A 19,498-nucleotide genomic window follows, 5' to 3' on the forward strand; every position below is an offset into this window, starting at 1 on the left:
CAGCCCCATTTCCCTGCAGCGGCTGTTTCTTTCCCCGCAGGGCTGTGCTGCTGGGACTCCGCGGCCACCCCACCCTCAGCCCTGCAAATGTCCCCCCCTGCTCCGATGATTCATCACTTTGTCGCTGCAAACGCGGGGCTCTTCCCGTTCCCCACAGCACCGCCGAAAAACGGCGAACAGGGAAACCTCGTCACGGCAAAGGCGGCAGCGGGGCAAGCGCACAGGCGGGGGTTGGGGGGGGGGACGGACCAGGAACACACGTGCCGTAAACTCGGCGCTGCGGAGCGTGGAAAAAGAAATAAAAACCTGGCTGGAATCACAACCTCCATCCCAAACACCCGGATGCTGGAGTCGCCCTGTTGCAGCCAGCCCCACCCCGGAGCGGTTTCCTACTGATAAGGGTGGGAGGCACAGCCAGCATCCCTGGGGGGGGCACAGCCAGCATCCCTCTGAGGGGGCAAAGGCCACATCCCTGAGGGGGGAGCACAGCCAGCATCCCTCGTGGGGGGCAATGCCAACATCCCGCATGGGGAGCAAAACCCGCATCCCTGGGGGGAGCACAGACAGCGTCCCTCATGGGGGGCAAAGCCCGCATCCCTCGGAGGGGGCAAAGCCCACATCCCTCCGAAAGCACACCATCTTTCCTCCGCTCCTCCCAGGGTCAGCACGTGCCGCTCGCAGCCCCCCCTCGCCACCCACCCCTATAGCCTAAATCTCACAGTTTCGCCACTCCAGCAGCCCCATTCCCAAACCCCCACCGGTCCCCGGTATGGTTTTCCCCGCCGGATCCCCCGGCAGCAGGTAAGCACAGGCTGAGCCGCCACTGGCACCCGCAGCAGGGAGAAACCAGCCCCGCTCCTCCTCCTCCGGCCGGAGGAGCAGCCGTGCATGAAGCCAAGCAAACATGGCAGGGGAAACTAAAGGGGGGGGGGGTGGGAGGGGGAATAAAAATAAATCCCCCAAACTTCACACCTTCGCTGCCTGCTCGACTCTCTGCCGTTATATAAAAAAAAAAAAATAATAATAAAATAAAGAAATCAAAAAAAATCCCAAAGTGCCCCGATGCCCCAAGGACCGGGAACGCGCAGAAGCGCTGCAATTCCTGGAAACAGGCCCTGCTTGTCCGCGGACTTGCACGGGCTTATTTATTTATCTTAAAAGAGCACAACAATAACCACCATATTTTCTCTCTTTTTCTTATTTTTTTTTTTGTTGTTAAAGGAAATTTCCCCATCATCTGACTCACTGAAGCTTTAGAGGACACGGGCATGAGGGCTGGCGTAATCCTTCCTGCTTCGCAATTAATTCTTGAATATAATTAATTGGTGGCTGTAGGTTAAGCGCAGCCCCCCCCTCCTACGCCCCCACCAAACTCCTGCTGCCCCAGAGGAACAAGTTGCAAGTTGGGGAGGATATCCCCTAAAAGCTGCGTGGCGTGGGGCACCCCAGCTCCTTCCCTGCTTATTGCAGACCCCCAAAACAGGGGGGCTTGGGGGGGACGGCCGGCTGGCCGGGGGGGGGGACACCCACATTCCTGCCCCCCCCCGGATTTGCACCCTGTCCCGGGGGAGGGGGGAAGGGAGTGCATGGAAACCCCCAGAGCAAACCCGGGTGTCAGCACCGAGGGCCGGAGCATCCGTGCCTCAGTTTCCCCACGCGGGGGGGGGGAAGGGGGGGGGGTGAAGAGGGTTACGCCGGTAAAGGCGACCCCGGGCAAGTCCCCTCTGGCTACCGGAGGTCTCGCGGTCCCCGGGGACCCTTGGTTTTTCCGAGGGGGCACCCGGCCAAGCTGCCGGAGACCCCCGCCCCCCCCCCAGCCGGCGGCACCGGGAGCAGCCGCAGCTCCGTCCCGGCTGGAGCCTCCTGTAACCGGGGGCCGCTCCCGGGGACGGACACGGAGGGGGGGGGGGGGGGGGGGGAACACGGACGCGGTGGGGGGGAGGCGTTATTATTTACAGCAACGGAGAAAAATAAAATTTTTAAAAAAAAGCAAAAGAAACAACCCCGCGGCTGCGACTTCAAAGCGCCCCGGGATGGGGCAGGACAACACACACACACACACAACCCCCCCCGGGCCGGGCTCCCACCCGAGGGGCGCCCCGCTGCACGGCTGCCCCCACCCCCGCTCCCCGGGTACCCCCCCTGGTCCCCCCCCGGCCCCGCTGCACTCACCCGGCGGGGGAGACGGAACGCCGAGGGAAACGAAGCGGCTCGGCCCCACTCGGCTCGGTTCGGCTCCCCTCGGCTCGGTTCGGCTCCGCTCGGCCCCACTCGGCTCGGTTCGGCTCCGCTCGGCTCGGTTCGGCACCGCTCGGCTCGGTTCGGCTCCACTCGGCTCGGTTCGGCTCCGCTCGGCTCGGTTCGGCACCGCTCGGCCCCACTCGGCTCGGTTCGGCTCCGCTCGGCTCGGTTCGGTTCGGTTCGGCCCCGCCGCTCCCGCCCCGAGGGAGGGCAGCGCTGCCCGCCCGCCCGCCGGCCCGGCCCGGCTCGGCACGGCCCGCTCCGCTCCGCTCCGCTCCGCAGCACGCCGGGAGCTGTAGTCCGGAGCGGGGCAGGGCTGCCCGCGCCTGCCGGGACTTGTAGTCCCCCGCCTCGGCCACGGCAGGAGTTTGGGTTACGTGATTTCCTCCCCTCCTCCCCCCCCAAAAAAACCCGGGGTTTTCCACCCCCGGAGAGGACCAAGAAGGGGGGTGCCGGGGCTGACGGCGGGGTTGAGCCCGGGTCGCGCAGCCCCCTGCCCCGGGGGCATACACCCCCTGCACGGGGCGTGTGCAGCACCTTGCACCAGGATCGTGCAGCCCCTTCGCACCAGGGTTGTGCGGCTCCTTGCACTGGGGTTGTTCAGCCCCTTGCACGAGGATCGTGCAGCTCCTTGCACCAGGGTTGTGCAGCTCCTTGCACCAGGGTTGTGTTGCTCCTGACACGGGGGTCATCTGGCTTCTTGCACCAGGGTCGTGCAGCTCCTTGCACCAGGGTCATGCAGCATCTTGCGCTGGGGTTGTTCAGCCCCTTGCACGAGGATCGTGCAGCTCCTTGCACCAGGGTCATGCGGCATCTTGCACGGGGTTGTTCAGCCCTTTGCACGAGGGTCGTGCAGCTCCTTGCACCAGGGTAGTGCAGCTTCTTGCACTGTGGTCGTGTGTCTCCTTGCACCAGGATTGTGCAGCTCCTTGCACCGAGGTTTTACCCCTCCTGGCACTGGTGCCAGAGGCTTACGGTGCCCATGGAAGGTTGGCGGTGACCTGGTGACATACTGGGTGGTGGGGAGAAGTCGCAGCGTGTGCCTGCTCGAGGCAGGGGGGGGCTCTGGCCCCCTCCAGGCGGGACCGTCAGGGTCTGGCCACCGCTGGGGGAACCTGCGCAGGGAGCGCGGAGCTTTTGGTGAGAGGTGAACTCTCTCAGGACCAGGGATGGCAGCGGGAGGGAGCGGTGGGGACCCTGCACAGCCCGAGGCAGCGAGCCCCTCTGCGCCCCGAGTCCCCAGGGCACAGTGTCACCCTGCCACCGGGCTGACCGGGGCACCAGGATGGTGTCTCCCTCTCCGTGGCTGGGAGCTCCCCGCTCCACAGGACCCGCTGTGGCAGATTTGGCTGGAAACAGCAGATTTAACGGGTGGTCACATGCCCCGGTGGGGTGACTGTCATCTGACCAGGAGATGGGTGTCAAACAACAAGCGATGGGTCCTTGAGCACTATTGCCCTGTGCCAGAGCTCGAGGAACAGCCTCCTGGATCCGGTCCGGGCCTCTGGCGCTGGCCCGATCTGTCTGAGACTACATCCAGCAGCTCCTCTTGGAGGGGAACCCAGACACCCCAAGCTGTGGTCACATCCGCATCCCAGGCACGCCACCCCCGTCCTTCTCATCATCCATCCTTCAAGGCTGCAGCAATGAAGAGATTTACCCCTTGAGTACAAAACCAGGGCATTTTCCTCAGCCTGAGTGTCCTTGCGTGACACTTTTTAAATCCCTAATTTATTTGCAAATGTGCGTGGGCAATTCCCCCAAACCTAATGAGCCAAGAGCTGTTCACATGCAGCTCCGTGTCTGCAAATCCTGCTCCGAACTGGTTTCTGAAGCCTTCAACGACCGCACTGGCTCAGCCCTGGGGTCCCCGAGCCACAGCTGAGCATACGGTGTAGCCTGAATTTCTCCTGGTCAGCCCAGTTTCTCAGCCAGCCCCAGCAGGGAGCCGGGTCCCAATCACAAAGGCGACCCCAAATTTGTCATTGCCACAAATTCAAAGGCTCCGTGCACGTCTGAAAGCCCAGGCAGCGCCTGGAAACCTCAAGCAGGAACTCAGACTTTGTTGTTTTATTAAGAAGAGCTGTGACAGGTCCTGCTCAGCCGCAGCCCGATGAGACACGAGGCACTTAGATTTGCAGCCTTTTATTCACTACAGGAGATTTGGAGACTACTCATCACCATACACGGGTCCCAAAGGAGGAGAAGGTGTCGTAGGGACAAATTATCCCACGGGCAATGCTCAGCATCCCTAAGCTGACAAGGCAAAGCCAACTCTGTTGTTGGCTATGTCGAAGATGGAGTAATACTGCCGGAGGAAGAGGTTGCCGAGGATCCAGAGCGGCTGGCCACTGGCAGAGGGCACATACGTGCTCTCCACCCCAACGGTGCAGACGCCGTTGTTCTGCCGAGGGAAAAAGAGCAAATTTCAGCACCGGTGAGGAGTTCGGGGGGGGTTGTGCTGCCTGTGCCTTCATGGCTGCTTTGGCTGGGAGCAGGATTAGACCCTCCTTACAGTCCACATACAGGCATGCAAAAGCCCCGTGAAATCGGGTGCTGGGAAATACGGCACTAAGGCTGCTGGAAGCCTCTGGGTTTGAAAAGAAACTCTGACTTTCTCCTGGGCAAAACTGCCATAAGATGGCAAACACTTGTTGGGAACGATAAAATCACACCTACGTTTAAGACATAGACAGAGGGAGGCAGCGGTAACTGGGCTCCGCTGATGGCAAAGTAGAGGGTGGGCATGCTCGGGACGACGCTGCAGTCCACGACGAACTGTAAAAGCAGCAAAGAGGGGAAGAGGGGTCAGGACCCACAGGGCTGGGCACTGTCATTCCTCCGGCTGTAACCCCAGCCGTGCTCCCTACGGGTCAGCACAGCTCTGACTGTGGCAGGGCTGTGCTGACCCAGGTTTATCATATTTGGAAGGATTATAGTTGTTTTACATCGCTGCAAGGGGAGATACGCCACTGCAGTGTTGTTTCGGGTGAGATGTTTTGCTCCAGAGACGCCGTGAGCCCTCTGTCCGCTCAGCACTACTGCCCAGATGCGTCTTCATCCCACGGCATCAGCCCCTCGTGTGTGGAGGGCATCCTTCCCACCTACCCCGTAGTCACTCTCCTCTGCACCCAGCGCCTGCAGGAAGGCTGGCATGAATTGTCCCGGGATGGTCAGCAGGAACGTCCCGGTGTCCACAATGCCGTGACAGCCTTGGCTGCACCAGCCCGTGGCTGACAGCCCGATGGAGAACCTGGAGAGAGCAGCACAAAAGGCATCAGGAAAGGCTCCCTCTCTCCAAGCCCCCTTCCAAGCCGCAGTGTAGCACTTACTCCTCGATCCCAATCTTCCAGTACAATTCCTGGACAACAGGAGCCCATAAAATCTCCCCAGAGTACAGCTGGGGGTCAACCCCTCCGAGGATGACTTCCCCACCGTAACTATAGGTCGGGTTGCTGGAAAGACACAAAATTAAACCCCAAATCAGGCAGGCTGCTCAGCAGAAAGCAGTGTGGCAGAGAGGTGTGCGGGGAGAGCGCATGGATGGAGAGGGAATGAAGAAAAGGACGGATCCAGACTGCCTCTACGCGAGAAAGCGCTCCACTGTCAGAGGTCTCACCGCGAGTAATAGAAGCTGAAGATGGGTTCGGCGAGCTGGTTCTGCTGCAGCACGTTCTGCAGCAGCGTGTTGTAACCGCCGATGCCAACGCCCGGGTAAGCCATGCCCAAAATCCCATCGAAGTCCAGGTAGTAAAAGGGTCTACTGGGCTCATCCAGGCTCAGGCCGAGCTCCTGGTTCCTGACGACGATGTTCTGGATCTAGAGGGAGAAGAAAGCCGCTGGGAGATGTCGGCATTTTGCACGTTCCCCTTTGACAGCAGCATCCCAGCGGGGAGTTTTTGGGGAGAGGCAGGGATGGCCAGGAAGGTCCTGAAGGTAAATCTGCACTGAGGGATGCTGAGCTCTTCCTCCTCGCAGATGGGAGATGGAGTCGGGAGCAGCCTGGCTCGTATTCTTTGTCCCATCACCCTTATTATTTCACAAAAATACCCCCAAAATGGGTTTGCCTCAGTTAAATTAGTTTAAAATCACACTGTCACTGCATGCAAGTCTCACAACAGAACATTTCTTATGTCCTGCAACGACAAAGCTCCGCGATCGGTGTGAAAAGCAAACATTTCAGGCCAAAGATATCCCTGAGCCCAAAGCAATGATGGACAGCCCAGAGGACTCAGACTGGGTTTGTTTGCACATCCCAGTCTCCGAGTCAATTTACGCTGACACGCCATGAACTCTACATGGGCGATCCAGGCGCTAATATCCAAAATAAGAAGGTACTTTCAGCTATCCCCTACATTTTTAACCAAATTGGACTGATCACAACCGCAATCACTTCCTACCCTGATTGCAGCAACGCACCAAAGTGGCAGAAGTCACTTACTGTCACGGTGTCATACCCTAACGCCACCGACAGGTCACCGAACCCGTAGCTCAGGGTGTAGGCCACTCCGATGCCCGAGAAGGTGGCCGACAGGCTGGGGTTGAACCTGGCATGATTGCCTGCAGGGAGAGAAGGTCCCAGCCCCCTGGTCACATCCTGCCCTTGGTTCAGCATCCCTATCCCCACAAGAGCAGAAATCCCCAGCAAGGGGCTTCTCAGGGAAGGGACCACCCAAAACCAGCCCCGCCAGTGCCACCAAACCCCATCGTCTCTCACTGCTTTCCCTGCCATAGCTCCAGCCCGCAGCGTGTGAGGGATGTCCGAGAGCACCGATGGAGGGGGAAACCCTGTTCCCCCCCCTGCCCGGCACCGCTGTGTCCCCCGAGGGATGCTCACCGCAGGCTGGAGTCTGGCAGTAGGTGGAGGGCACCCACAGGTTGGCAGAGCCGGTGTCAAAGATCACCAGGAAATTTTGTGGGGGGGTCCCGATGCTGATCTCCCCGAAGTAGAAGGACTGCGAACAAGAACGTGGGTGGATTTCTGTTTCTGCCTGTTTTTTGGGTTTTGGTTTGGTTTTTTTTTTTTTTTTGAATGAGAGTTTTCACCTCTCTGCCCTCTGCTAGCTGAGAAACCCAAACTGCTAAGGGCTTGTAGGAAGGACTCGTAGTCCTTGAGAGCATCCAGGGCAGCTGAAGCACAGAACGGGGCAACGATTTGCCTACAACATAACAAAGTCAGCAGCAAGGCTGGGAGCAGATCTGCCCTGTGACCACCAAACCCCGCTTTTTCTGAGAAGGGAAATCAATTCAGGACAAGATGCTGCCTCCTGCCTTCATCTCCCAACATCCCCCAGCCCTCGGAGCCACGCTACAAAGACAGCAGAACGCTTGCCCGTGCCCAGCACAGCCCTTCGACTGGGGAGGGAGGGAGGGAGGGAGCTTCCCGCAGGCAGCCAGGAAAGGAGAAGGGCATCCCCCAAAACTGGAGCCAGGTGGCTCGGAGGAGGAAGAAAAAGCTTTAATACTTACATCCAGGTAGTTTGTAAGCGGTTCGTAAGCCACAGCGTTACTGAGCAGATATTTCCTACCGGGGTCCCCGTTGAGGTCCTTCAGGAAACTCTCCGGCACCCCCTTCTCTCTCATCACCTCCCGCACGGACCTGCCTTTCCTCAGGGAGATCCTGCGCGGGATGGAGATGGCAGCGAGATGCTGAGCGACCCGCTGGCCCCATCCACATGTGCACCCCCACGTGCTGAGGGTGAGCCCCTCTCCGCAGCCGGACCCTCCCCCCTGGTACCCATCCCGGCCCCGGGGCTCACCTCACCATCCCCTCCCCGAGCCGGAGGCAGAGCAGGGCCAGCACCAGCCACCGCATGGTCCCGGGTACTGGTGGCTCCACGGCAGCTCCTGCACCGCCTCGGCCGGGGCAGGGTGCATATAGCCGGGAGCCGTGCCCGGAGCCGTGCCCAGCCCCGTGCTCCAGACACCCCTTCCCTCTATCGCTGCACCCACCCAACACCAACGCTTGCGGTACGTTTATCACCGCAGCCGCCCTGATTTTGCCTCCTTACCCGGCTGCTCAGGCGCTCGCAGATTGGTCCATACCCCTGATACCAAGACCAAATATGTGACATCTGATAAAACGCAAAATTCTGTTGTTATCAAGAAGTTAAAGTATTTTCTCTTGCTTTCAGCACCAGCTTGATCTTGCCAGAAAACAAAGGCAAAACACACCCTTTACAGCAAACGGAAATTTGTGATGGTGGTGTTCCTCTTTTGACCCATCCAGGCAGCCAAGGAAGTGCCACGGGGCTGCAGTGTTTCTTCCATCCAAGTCTACAGACTGCGTTACGTCCAACTCCCTCAACGTGGCTGGCACGAAAGAGCAGCGGTGGTTTTCAGCCCAGCTCCAAGCCTCCTGGGAACCAGCATAACCCCCCAAAAATGTCTGTCTTTCCAGGCCCTTTTGTCCCTCTGCCCTTCACTGCCCTCCAGCTCTGCCAATACCCCCCGAGGACGCTGAGGTGGGCACGAGAAGCTGCTCGGTATGGCAGCCCTGAAAGGCGTAACAGCCCTTTACCTGCCTGGTTGCAACCACTCAGCCATCTCCAAAAGACACTCTGACGTGCCGCAGTTCATTCTGTGTGTCAGAGTTACGCCGAAGATGCTCCGGTCACACGTCTGGTGCGTTGGAGGTGATGTCTCCCGTACGCTTTGTATGACACTGGTCATAGCCAGGCAGGGAAGATGCAGGTGAGCGTGTATTTTGGCTTTCATTTCCAGGGGATTTTTAGTCCCATGAGATCCTTTCCTCCCCCTGGGAAGGTGCTACCAGCCAGCCAGCCCTGCCAGTCCCCGCTGGGTCACCGAGGACCCATCCTGGCCTCTGGTGGCCCGAGGATGCTGCTCAGCCCCGCAGTCCAAAGCCTGGGCGCTCACCGCCGGCAGAAACTCTGCCACGTGCTGCCAGGGAACGGTGACTGTCCCCACGTCCCCATCAGCCTGGCAGCCTCATCTGTGCTGGCCTGTGGGCTCATCTCCCATGGAAAACCTGAGGAGACAAACATGGGGTTGTTTTTCTGCGCAAAGCTCTCGGCAAAGGAGCTCCAGCTGGACGGAAAGCCCGAGGCTGCTCAGACCCCGGTGCCCGGGGGACGCGGCGCTGGGCCAGCCCCTCCTCAACCACGTGCTTTAACACGTACTGCTTCGAGCACCCGCCACACGCTGTGGTTCTGCTCCCATTTCACTGCGACCAAAATCTTTGTCCGGATCCGATTGGCCCCACGGGGGTCACCGACACATGCACCCCAGGGAGGGGGCAGAAGAGGGGCCAGCGCCACTCTCCCCGGGGTCAGGCAGGAGCAGCCCCGCTGTCCTTTGCTGTAGGGCACATGCAGTCCCCGCCAGCGGTGGGGACAGACCCCAGCAGAGCCTTGCTGCTCCCGTCCGAGCTGTCGGCGTCGGACCGGTGCTTCAAGCCTGTGGTGACTCAGGAAACACCCCCCCAGTGCCCCTTCCTCCTCCATCGCGTCCTGATGGATCTGCCTTTGCGTGGACGGATCCTGCAGGAAGCAAAGGGAAGAGCAAAGACCGGCAGGGACATGGTCAGCCGTCCCCTGTCCCTTCCTGCCACCGCTGCTGCCAGAGCAGCTTCAGCGCTCAGAAACCGCCGCGTTTTATAGGGGAGGAGGAACGCCTTTCCCCGCTATCCGCACCTATCTAATCTCCCCCTCGCTGCGCTCAGCCTGTGTCAATATTTTGACACAAAGCACAGACGAGTTTGTGTCCTTCCTCTGGTGAAATGACAGAGCTATTAATATATCTGATAATGAGCTCCAATGATAAAGAGCTTCTAAGAAACAAGTTTGGATCCCGGGAAAGAGCGGTGTTACCCGAGCCTACCCCGGCCAAGGTGTTCCCCGTCCCCTTTGGCCGCAGACCATGATTCCCGATACTCCGCCTGCTGTTTTACCTGACTGAGTAGCCCCTCTTCAGGATTTAGGGGTCATTTGGATGTCATGGCTAACCAAATCTGGCCTCATATTCCCACTTTGACTTAATCACAGGACTTTGTTAAACCTTATCCAGCTGCAAGGAAGATTAGTGGCTTCCCACACACACCTCTGAGGAGGTTTCCCGATGCTCAGCAAAAGGGACAGAGGTTGGGGACCGACCGGCCCCGTGGCTTTATCCTTGGCCGGTCGGAGCGATCGGTGCAGCCCTGCAAGTACCAGCAGCAGCAAGAGACGGGACAGCGTGTCCTTGCAGCCACTCCAAGGTCACTGCAAACTGCAAGCAAAGCGATGTCCGCCGCCACCAGCTGAATCTATATTTGCCTGAGTAGGTGCTGGTGAGCATCTCCCTGAAGTGACTTAGTGCAGCAACGCGGTGGCCGGAGGAGGGTGAAGCCGTATCACCCCGTTAGGGACTCGCACGGCATTTCCAGACACGCACCAGCCACCTGATAGCACAGAGCAGAACTGGCTTTTTGGGGAATCCCTCGGGGAACTCCTGTCCCCAGGGCTGTGGTTGGTGTTCAAGACCAACCCCAGTGACATTTCGGTGTCCCGATCCACTGCACCGCAGCCTGGCGCGTGGTGCTTCTCCCCTGCAAAGCGGGAATCAGGCTCGGGACACTCATTCCGGGTTTATCCCTCACCGAGGACAAGGAGGACAGAAGTGGGGTGCAGCCAAGCCCGAAGGCAGCAGCCGGGATTTGGGGGACAGTGCAGCCCCTGGCTGAGTTGCACAAGCCCGGCAGAGGGGACGAGGTTGGGCTGTGGGACATCTTCGCGCCAAAGGGATGGGCTGCACCGCCTGCAGGAGCCACCCCAGGCACAGCATGGGGAAGGACCGGTCGCTCCCGTCCCTGCGCCCATCGGGCTGTGAGCTGAGCTGGAGCTCGGAGTCTGCTGCGGTCATCAGAGCCACCCCCGGGCTCAATAATTCACTACAGGGAAAGGCTGAGACTCAGTCCCGCAGGAGTCGACAGCGCGTCATAACCCTTTGCAAGAGACATAAATACATCGACTTTAGATTCGAAGCAGCCCAGGGACAGCTTCCCCGCTGCTTTCCCCGGGCTGACTCCGCAGAAATCTGCCTGGTTTATCATGGCGCTTACCTGGCTGGAGAAAGAGTGGCTGAGACACACAACCCATCAGTCCCGCTCTCAGTCATCACTCAACAAACTCAGAGCATCAGAGGCGATTGGGGATGTTGGGGTTTATTTGTAACGGGAGACTGTGAGAACACAGGCGTACACAGAAATCCCAGAGGGACAGGGAGCCGTGCAGGCACGTAAAGGAACGTAAAGGTCCATAGGAACCCTGCAGGGCTCCAGCAATGCTGGCTGAGGTGTGCTTGGCCAGGAGAAGGGGCTGGATTTCGCTGCTCCACTCCTCTACACTGACGCGGCGAAGCCGACGCGATTGTTAGCCATGTCAAAGACGGTGTAGTACTCCTTGAGGAAGACGTCACCCAAGATCCAGAGCGGCTGCCCGTCCTGGGAAGGCAGGTAGGTGGCCTCCATCCCAAGAGTGCAGTAGCCGTTGTCCTGTAAGCGGGGGAATAACGGGGGGTCAGAGCCTCAAACAAGCACCAGGACCCTGCCAGCTGGGCTGCAGGGCGGTGGGATCTGCCCACACAGGTAGGGACAGCATTGCTACTTGTCAAGGAGCACCAGGTCCTTTCCTGGCCCTCAAGGACTCAGCAGGATGAAGCTGCTCAGCTAATACGTACGTTCAAGATGTAGGCAGAGGGGTAGAGCGGGAGCCGAGCTCCGTTGATGACGAAGGTGATGGTGGGCATGTTGGGGATCTCATTGCAGTCAACTGCATACTGCGGAGAGAGGGTGAAGAGGAGATTATGGGTGGCACAGCACCCACTGTGAGAGGAGAGACACCCCCGTATGCAGGGGTAACACAGGCTTTATCCCCTGGCAGTGCCGTGTCGCCTCGTCCTTCCCTGACACGCCTGCAGTACCGTGTTCTGTAGGTGCCACATGAGTTTTGGGGGACCTGGTCGAGCCCACGGCTTCTGGCTCGCTTGCAAACCTCCCCGCGGCTCCACGCATACCTCCAAAGCATCCCCTGCACTTACGCCGTAGCTGGTCAGCTGGGCCCCCAGGACCTGAACCAAGCTGTCTAGGTACTTCTGGGGCACCGTCAGCAGGAACGTCCCCGTGTCCACGATGGCCTGGCAGCCCTGGCGGCACCAACCTGTCACTGACTGCCCGATAGCAAACCTGGGAGGAAAACAGGGAGAAGGAGGTCACTTTAAGCGCCCACTGGCAACTAAACCTGTCTCCCTAATTCTGGGATGCTCTGAAATGCAGTGCCTAAGCCCTGCCTTGAGCCCACGCCTGCTGCAATAGCTGCAGCTTCATCTGGAGGACAGCCGTACCGCCCTCCTTACACGAGCTGCCCGGGGGGCATCACGCCCATCAGGTACGAACACAACTCACTCATTAAGGGCGACCTGCCAGTACATCTTCTGGGTCACCGGTGCCCACATAATGTCGCCATGGAAGAGCCGACTGTCGACTGCTCCGAAAATGAGCTCTCCCCCGTACTGGTAGGTGGGTTGGCTGCAAAAACACAGAGTTCCGGCAGCAGAGGTTGGTAAATCAGCGCGATACGCACGGGCTAGTGAGGGACAAATTCACAAGGAACCTGCATGGGGACAGGCAGAGGAACACCGGTGAACATGGGACGTGCAGAGGGCCCCCGCAGATTTTTACCGAGAGAAGTAGAAGCTGAAGATGGGCTGGGCGAGCTGGTTCTGCTGCAGCATGCCCTGCAGCACGGTGGGCAGCCCTCCCACCGCCAGCGAGGGGTAGGCCATTCCCAGGATCCCATCAAACTCGGCATAGTAGAAAGGCTGGGTCGGCTCGTTCTTGCTCAGCCCGAACTCCTGGTTTCTGACCGCGATGCTCTGGATCTGGAGGGGAAGGGGATGCCGGGGCAGCCTGCGTGCTTAGGCAAACCCAGGCAGCCATCAGATGGGATGACCGATGCTCTCAAAGCCCAGCGAGCACACTGCAAGGTCACAGCTGGTGAAAACATCTCCAGGCAGCTTGGAAAATTAGCAGGAATTGAGTTAAAACAAAGTGAAAAGCCAGCTGATGGTGGCGATAACCACTTTATATTGGTTTTGCCCAGCCCAGGCCCTGGTTTGCCCAGGCCTTGCCTTAAGCTGTCCCCCAGGCATCTTCCATCGGGGCCACCAGCTGGTGTTGGGGACCAGGAAGACCAGGAGGGCGCGGGGTGCACTCACCCGCAGCGTGTCGTAGCCCAGCACCACCGTGAGCATGCCGCTGCCGTAGGAGATGGTGTAGGACTGGCCGTTGTAGGTGAAGGTGGAGGACTCGCTGGGCTTGAACTTCGCGTGATTGTCTGCGTGAGAGAGAGAAGAGGGCAAAGCTCCTGGGCACACGCTCGCCTGACCGCGGTGGGATGTCACCGCCGGTGACTGCCGGTTTAACGCCTGGGGAAGCGGCTTCCCTGGCAGAGAGCAAGTCCTGAAGAGGGGAATGGGCTGTTCCTCTGCCCCATGGTTATCTCTAAGGTGGGGGTTTGCATCCCAGTTTTGCCCACATCCCTCTCAAGGGAACAACTGTTGTGATCACTGCCACCCAGCGCCAGCAAAGCCATCGGCCGTTAAATCCCCATCGCTCTCCCCCCGGCAGCGAGTCACATCGGATGAGCCGTGCCGGGGAGCGGGATGTCAGCTCCGTGATCATAGCTTTGCTCTTCCCTCCTCCCAGCCACGAAAGATCGGGCACAAGCACCGCAATTTCTGCACTCTGGGGACACCCGCGATGGCCACAGCGATGGGGCCGTCTTCGTTAGCCAGGCACGTAAGGGCAGAGGGCTCGGTATTTCCCAAGGAAACTCACAGCACGCCGGCGTCTGGCAGTAGGTGGAGGGCACCCACAGGTTGGAAGAACCGGTGTCGAAGAGCACCAAGAAGTTTTGCGGGGGGGTCCCGATGCTGATCTCCCCAAAGTAGGAGGCCTGCAGACGAGAGATGGGGCATCTCCGTTGGCCACAGGGTCAGGGACAGACCAGGCTTTTGCCTCCCAGCCCCGCGCCGGCATCCCAGCGCTTTGCAGGGTGTGGGGATGTCATGGTTTAGGGGACAGGGGAATGCCAGTCTCGCTCTTGCTAAGAACCAAGTAGGCAGGAACGGACTGAGCTCTCACCCCTGCTTTTCCTCCCGAAAGATGTAATATGAAATATTTATTTTGTTGTGCCTTGTGTTACTTATAGAAAAACATCGCTTTTCATGGCTGGGGGAAAAATTTTCCGAACTCTGAAACAGAAGCTTAAAAAAGAATGGGGGGAAAAAAGCAATCTCTGACTCCTGGAGGCTCTGGGGTGAACAGGTCGCTCCGGCAGCTGGGAAGGAGGAGGGAAAGGGGAGCGTGGTACGGAGAGGCGGCGAGAGGGGGACCCCGGGTACTCACGTCCAGGTGGTTGGTTATCGGCTCATACACAACATAGTCCTCACTGAAGCGGTATTTCTTGACTGGATCATATTTAATTTTCTTCAAGTAGTCATCCAGCACTCCAGCCTCCCTCATTTTCTCCCGTATGGACTTGGCTTTCTTCAGTTTGATCCTTCACAGAGGAGGAAAAAAACCAAAACCCAATAAATGCAGCGTGAAATTAGGAGGAGATTTGGGCATTTTCAAATTCTCTGAGCTCCTTTGAACCCAGCCACGATGGGACCCCTCTGCTGGGCTGCCTCCCCAGGGGCTGCCCTCCCAGCGAGGGCTGCAGCCTGGACTGGGACCACCATGGTCCGTGGAGATGCAGGAGGCTGGAGTCACACCTGGTTGGACTTGGTTGGCATCCTCGGGGATGCAGTGCCGCCCGTGCAGGTTACAACCGCAGCCAGGCCCTGTTATCTCCCCTCTCCCCACTCTTTCTGCCGCAGCGGCTGCTGCAGAACACCCACCTCACCAGCCCCTCCGAGAGCTGGAGACACACCAGGGCCAGGATGAGCCACTTCATGGTGCAGGAGTTGTCCACCGGTCCACACACACCTCCTCAGAGACCGCAGCAGATGGGCTGAGCTGCCCGGGCTCCCCGGTTTTATACCGGGAAGCGGTGACTCCCCCTTATCTGCTGACCTCCATTTTCCATTACCACCACGCGCACCCCCGGCTTCAAGGGTTTCTTTGTATTTCGGGCCACGAGGATTTTGAGGAGTTTGTGTCCTTAGCGAGGCGCTCAGGTGAGAAGCGAGCAGCACACGTCTTCGATAGCAAGATCAAAGTGTTACCATCCGATAAGAAGCCAGCTCTTATCACAGCAAAGAGAGGAGTGACCCAAACGTCACCGTGGTGGGGCGTTATCTGTGTTCGTCAAAACCTGTTCAAACCTTTTCCCAAAACAAAAGCCCTCATGGCTCTTGGCGCAGGATGGAAACACGTCGGACTTTTGTCTGCCTTTCTTCCGCCCGGCCAGCCCAGCCGCCCGCCCGCCCGCCGGGACCTTCTGGCATGGTGGAGGGATGGCTGCTGGCGTTGAGGCTTTTCCAGGGGACAGTGCAAAGAGCCGGAGCTGGCTGCTCTGCTCCCCCCGTCCCAGGGGCTTGGTCAGCCCACGAGGTTTCTTCTGCTTTCCTGTAGGTGGTTTCCAGCGCTGTTCTGCATTCTGGACTGTCCTTCTCCACCTCTTCATCATCCTCTCAGTCCTTCACCATCCTCTCCTCCAGGTACAGCTCATTTCCATATGTCATACACCTCAGTCGTGCTTCTGCTTTCATACTATTTGGACAGTATCACAGAATGGCTTGGGTTGGAAGGGATCCTGAAGACCACCCAGTGCCACCCCCTGCCCCGGGCAGGGCCACCTCCCCCCAGCCCAGGTCGCTCCCAGCCCCGTCCAACCCGGCCTTGAACACCTCCAGGGATGGGGCAGCCACAGCTTCTCGGGGCACCCTGCGCCAGGGGCTCACCACCCGCACAGCCAAGAATTTCTTCCTGATTTCTGGCCTAAATCTCCCCTCTTTCAGTGTAAAACTGTTCCCCCTCGTCCCATCGCTCCCCTCCCTGATCCAGAGTCCCTCCCCAGCTCTCCTGGAGCCCCTTTAGGCACTGGAAGGGGCTCTGAAGTCTCCCCAGAGCCTTCTCTTCTCCAGGGTGAACCCCCCCAACTCTCCCAGCCCGTCCTCCCAGCAGAGGGGCTCCAGCCCTCATCACATACTTTTCCATATTTTTTTTTATTATTTTGTGGAACAACTAATTCCCTTTCCATCCTACATTAAAAGGCAGGTGCTGTGCCTCCCTGCATGGGGGAGGTTTAACCCACCCATGGAGGAAGGCCTCAGGGTTTAACCCACCCTTGGGGTCCTTGCACCCGCCTGGAAAGTCAAGAAATCTCTCATTTGCTTATTTTTTCTGTGAAAAAAAAAAAAAAAAGAGAACCACAAACACAGAGCTCCCAACCAGCCAACAAACACCCAAACAGACCAAAACATTTTTGGTACAACCTAAATATTTTCTACCAAATGGACCAAAATATTTTTGGTCAGAACCTAAATATTTTCTAGCAAACAGACCAAAATATTTGTGGTTGTAACCTAAATATTTTTCCAGCAAAGGGACAAAAATATTTTCAGTTATAACCTAAATATTTTCTAGACCTCCTGTGGCCCTGTTTTCATCCCTGCTCGGAGCAGCCTGGCTCTTCACAGCGGGGAGATCGCTCTCTCCATCATCCCATCATCCGCCGATAGCCCGGCGTCGCTATCGCTGCGCTCATCCCGTGTCAATGCTCTGCACAGATTTTATTCCCTTGGGAGCACCGGGGAGTATGTGTCCTTTGCTGGATATTGAGACTATAATAAAGCAATTATCTTGTTTGCTAGCAGGATTGATAGAAAGATCAACTTATTAAGATTGGATAAAAAGCAAATTCTGGCTGAAAGCAAAGAGCAGTTATCAAAACGTCAATATACCGAGTGTTATCTGCAGGTCCCCACGGGGACTCAGCCTTGCCAAAAGACAAAGGAATAAGGTGCCCTCTACAGCACACACAAACACATTCTACTTTTGGCACTTCTTGACCCAAAGTGAGACAGCGCTTGTTTGCCGAGGCAGTCGGTCTAACAGGAATCGAGGATTTCGGGTTTCTAACATCAGAGCTCCTGTGTCCCCACGCAGAGCAGGACTCGGCCGGCAGCAGTACCCGCGCTGCTCCAAGGCAGAGCTCCTCCTGGGGGCATTTCCCTTCCTTCGCTTTCAGTTTCTTTTCTGTGTCGCTGCCATCGCCCAGCCCGGCCCAGGGAATCCCATCTCTCCCAGACGAGTACCGATCCCCTTTGCGTCCCACGGCCGACTCCCCCACCTCTCCCGGGACACTGCGGCGGTGCAAAAGCAGCCAAGGAGCTGAGCCGTGAGCAGCAGACGTCCCGGCCATCCAGAGGACTTAAGCACTTTCAACACGAGCCAACCAATCCCAGTTAAACCAACAGGCACTGCAGAGGGGGGCACCTTCTCCCCAAAGCCGGTAGCTCTCGACGGAGTGTTTCGCAGGATTAGAAATGGGCTCCGAAGCGGGGTCCAGCCTCCCCCAGGACACAAAGACCTCTCCCGCCTGCAGACGCCGCTCCCAGAGCCATCAGGGGACAGAAACCTTTCCAAAGACGTTGCCACCACCCTGAATTTCCTAGTCTGCCCTAGGCTCTGCTTTACCTACCCCAAAAACACAGACTGATCCCAACTCCAGGACAATTTACCAGCCGGTTCCCATGCCTCTGCCCCAGGCACAAGCTATTGCTATCCACCTCGACAAATGGTAGCATAGAAGTTAATAAATATGAATATGGGGCCACCACGAGCTTCCCTCGGTCGTTAAAGCCTGTTGCTCTTGCGAGCGGCATGTCAGGCATGTCAGCTGCACTCCTCCCTGAAGGCGCCGAATCCCATCTGAGTTAATGCTCTCCCCCTCCATCATTGAAACAGCCTCGCTCTACACGATTAATTTAAAATAGCTATATACGCTTTGCCTGGAGCACAGTTGCTCTCCACTTGGGTTCTCCAACCCAGAGAAGCTGTTGGTGGAAGCACACCACGTGGTGGCACGTGCGTGTCCAAAGCAGCTGTGTATGAACTGCACACAAACACACGCATCCTTCGCTCGGTGCTGCCCGAGCTGGTTTTAGCGTTTTATTTCCAAAACAGAGATTACAGTAGACAGACGAACAGCTTCCAGCCGCATTAAAATAAATATCCCTCTTTTCCTACGCAACCATGAGAACGGCCCCTGCAATAAATAGGCAGGCTCCGGGTCCAACATTTAAATTCCCAAAGCAGGGCAAGGATCAGCCACTTCACGATGATGTTCTCTTGCGAGCAGTTTCCGAAGAGACCTCCAGTCACCCTTCTCCAGGCTGACGCTGGAGCTCTGCACCACCTCCCTGTACCCCCCAGGGGGGTCCCCACCTCCCTGCGTCAGTGTCCACTCAGGCACCTGAAGTTCAGAAACGCACCATCAGGAGAGATTCTCCACCACGCCAGGCACTCTCCTGAAAACTCCAAGTCAAAACCCAACAGCAAATGCCGTGCTGTTTTCAAGCTATTTTGAACTTCTTTCTGACAGGTCTGTCAAAGCCCTCACGGAAAGAGAAATGAAAAACGTTTCATTGTGTTTTCCTGGGATAGGGTGGAAAGAATAACACAGGTTTATCACCGGTTGTGTTATCTCCTGTTTCCCTTCCAGTTCTTACCTCCAGCATTTTAGAAAGTCATGGAATGACCCTGAAGGAAAGAAACACACAGGTTTGGGTTGGGAAGACAGCGCGCACCAAGGCACGCTCATGTGGGAAGGCACAGACGGCCCCATTAGCTGCTCTGAAGTTGATTCCTGCGGGGGAAATGTTTTCAGGGGGAATTTTACACATCAAGGAATTAAACTGTGCAGGGGGCACGTTACCACACAATTAGCTCTCATTTGCTGTAGAGTTAGGAAAAAAACAAGCGAATCGACTCTTTGCGCAGAGCGATGGCAGAGAACCCATGGAGAGGCCCCGCGCCTAGAGCGGATCGGCGCGACTGGGACGACTGAAGCTACATCTCGTTCAACATTGGCAAAAGCACCTCATTCCCACCAGCCCCCAAATTCCACTACTCCAAACTTTTAAATTACCCACAGTGGAAACAGCACATCTTAAAGGGTAGGTACTGCAGAGAGCGCAAATATCCTTGCGCTGTTCAGCCTACATCCATAGCGCATCAATTTCCAAGGCAACTTCATGGTTTCCTCCTGATGCTCAGCTCAAGGGAAATCTGGTCTGCACCCCCGTGATC

The 19,498-nt window shown here is 57.7% G+C and overlaps 3 protein-coding genes across 3 annotated transcripts in view; all 3 read right to left on the reverse strand.

Annotated features, from left to right (window-relative positions):
• The window catches only part of OARD1 (O-acyl-ADP-ribose deacylase 1), a 357,380-nt gene that overhangs the window by 327,037 nt on the left and 10,845 nt on the right, over positions 1-19,498 (reverse strand). The gene's annotated exons all lie outside the window — the stretch shown is intronic.
• On the reverse strand, positions 4,404-8,460 carry LOC309680818 (pepsin B-like). Its single transcript, XM_082494562.1, has 10 exons — positions 8,416-8,460; positions 8,253-8,315; positions 7,711-7,861; positions 7,079-7,196; positions 6,683-6,801; positions 5,861-6,060; positions 5,574-5,696; positions 5,350-5,494; positions 4,921-5,019; positions 4,404-4,645 (listed from the first exon to the last, which is right to left on the reverse strand). The coding sequence occupies exons 3-10, from the start codon at positions 7,822-7,824 to the stop codon at positions 4,493-4,495; spliced, it is 1,071 nt and encodes a 356-aa protein (XP_082350688.1). The 5' UTR covers positions 7,825-7,861; positions 8,253-8,315; positions 8,416-8,460; the 3' UTR covers positions 4,404-4,492.
• LOC309680824 (pepsin B-like) lies at positions 11,425-15,200 on the reverse strand. Its single transcript, XM_082494574.1, has 9 exons — positions 15,142-15,200; positions 14,648-14,801; positions 14,078-14,195; positions 13,456-13,574; positions 12,920-13,119; positions 12,644-12,766; positions 12,280-12,424; positions 11,920-12,018; positions 11,425-11,734 (listed from the first exon to the last, which is right to left on the reverse strand). Exons 1-9 carry the CDS (start codon positions 15,195-15,197, stop codon positions 11,582-11,584), a joined length of 1,167 nt encoding a protein of 388 aa, XP_082350700.1. The 5' UTR covers positions 15,198-15,200; the 3' UTR covers positions 11,425-11,581.

This window comes from Vanellus vanellus, assembly GCF_965231255.1.
Source record: "Vanellus vanellus genome assembly, chromosome: 23".
NCBI lineage: Eukaryota > Metazoa > Chordata > Aves > Charadriiformes > Charadriidae > Vanellus > Vanellus vanellus.

Bases quoted from the DNA above. Each gene is read 5' to 3' on its own strand.
- LOC309680824 (XM_082494574.1), bottom strand. From the start codon at position 15,197: ATGAAGTGGCTCATCCTGGCCCTGGTGTGTCTCCAGCTCTCGGAGGGG. The intron at 14,802-15,141 runs GTGGGTGTTCTG...TCCTCTGTGAAG, and splicing joins CTCTCGGAGGGGCTGGTGAG to GATCAAACTGAAGAAAGCCA. The intron at 13,575-14,077 runs GTGAGTTTCCTT...TCTCTCACGCAG, and splicing joins CTGCCAGACGCCGGCGTGCT to ACAATCACGCGAAGTTCAAG.
- LOC309680818 (XM_082494562.1), bottom strand. From the start codon at position 7,824: ATGAGAGAGAAGGGGGTGCCGGAGAGTTTCCTGAAGGACCTCAACGGG. The intron at 6,061-6,682 runs GTAAGTGACTTC...TTCTCCCTCTAG, and splicing joins TAGGGTATGACACCGTGACA to ATCCAGAACATCGTCGTCAG. The intron at 5,020-5,349 runs GTAGGTGGGAAG...CTGCTTTTACAG, and splicing joins CAGAGGAGAGTGACTACGGG to TTCGTCGTGGACTGCAGCGT.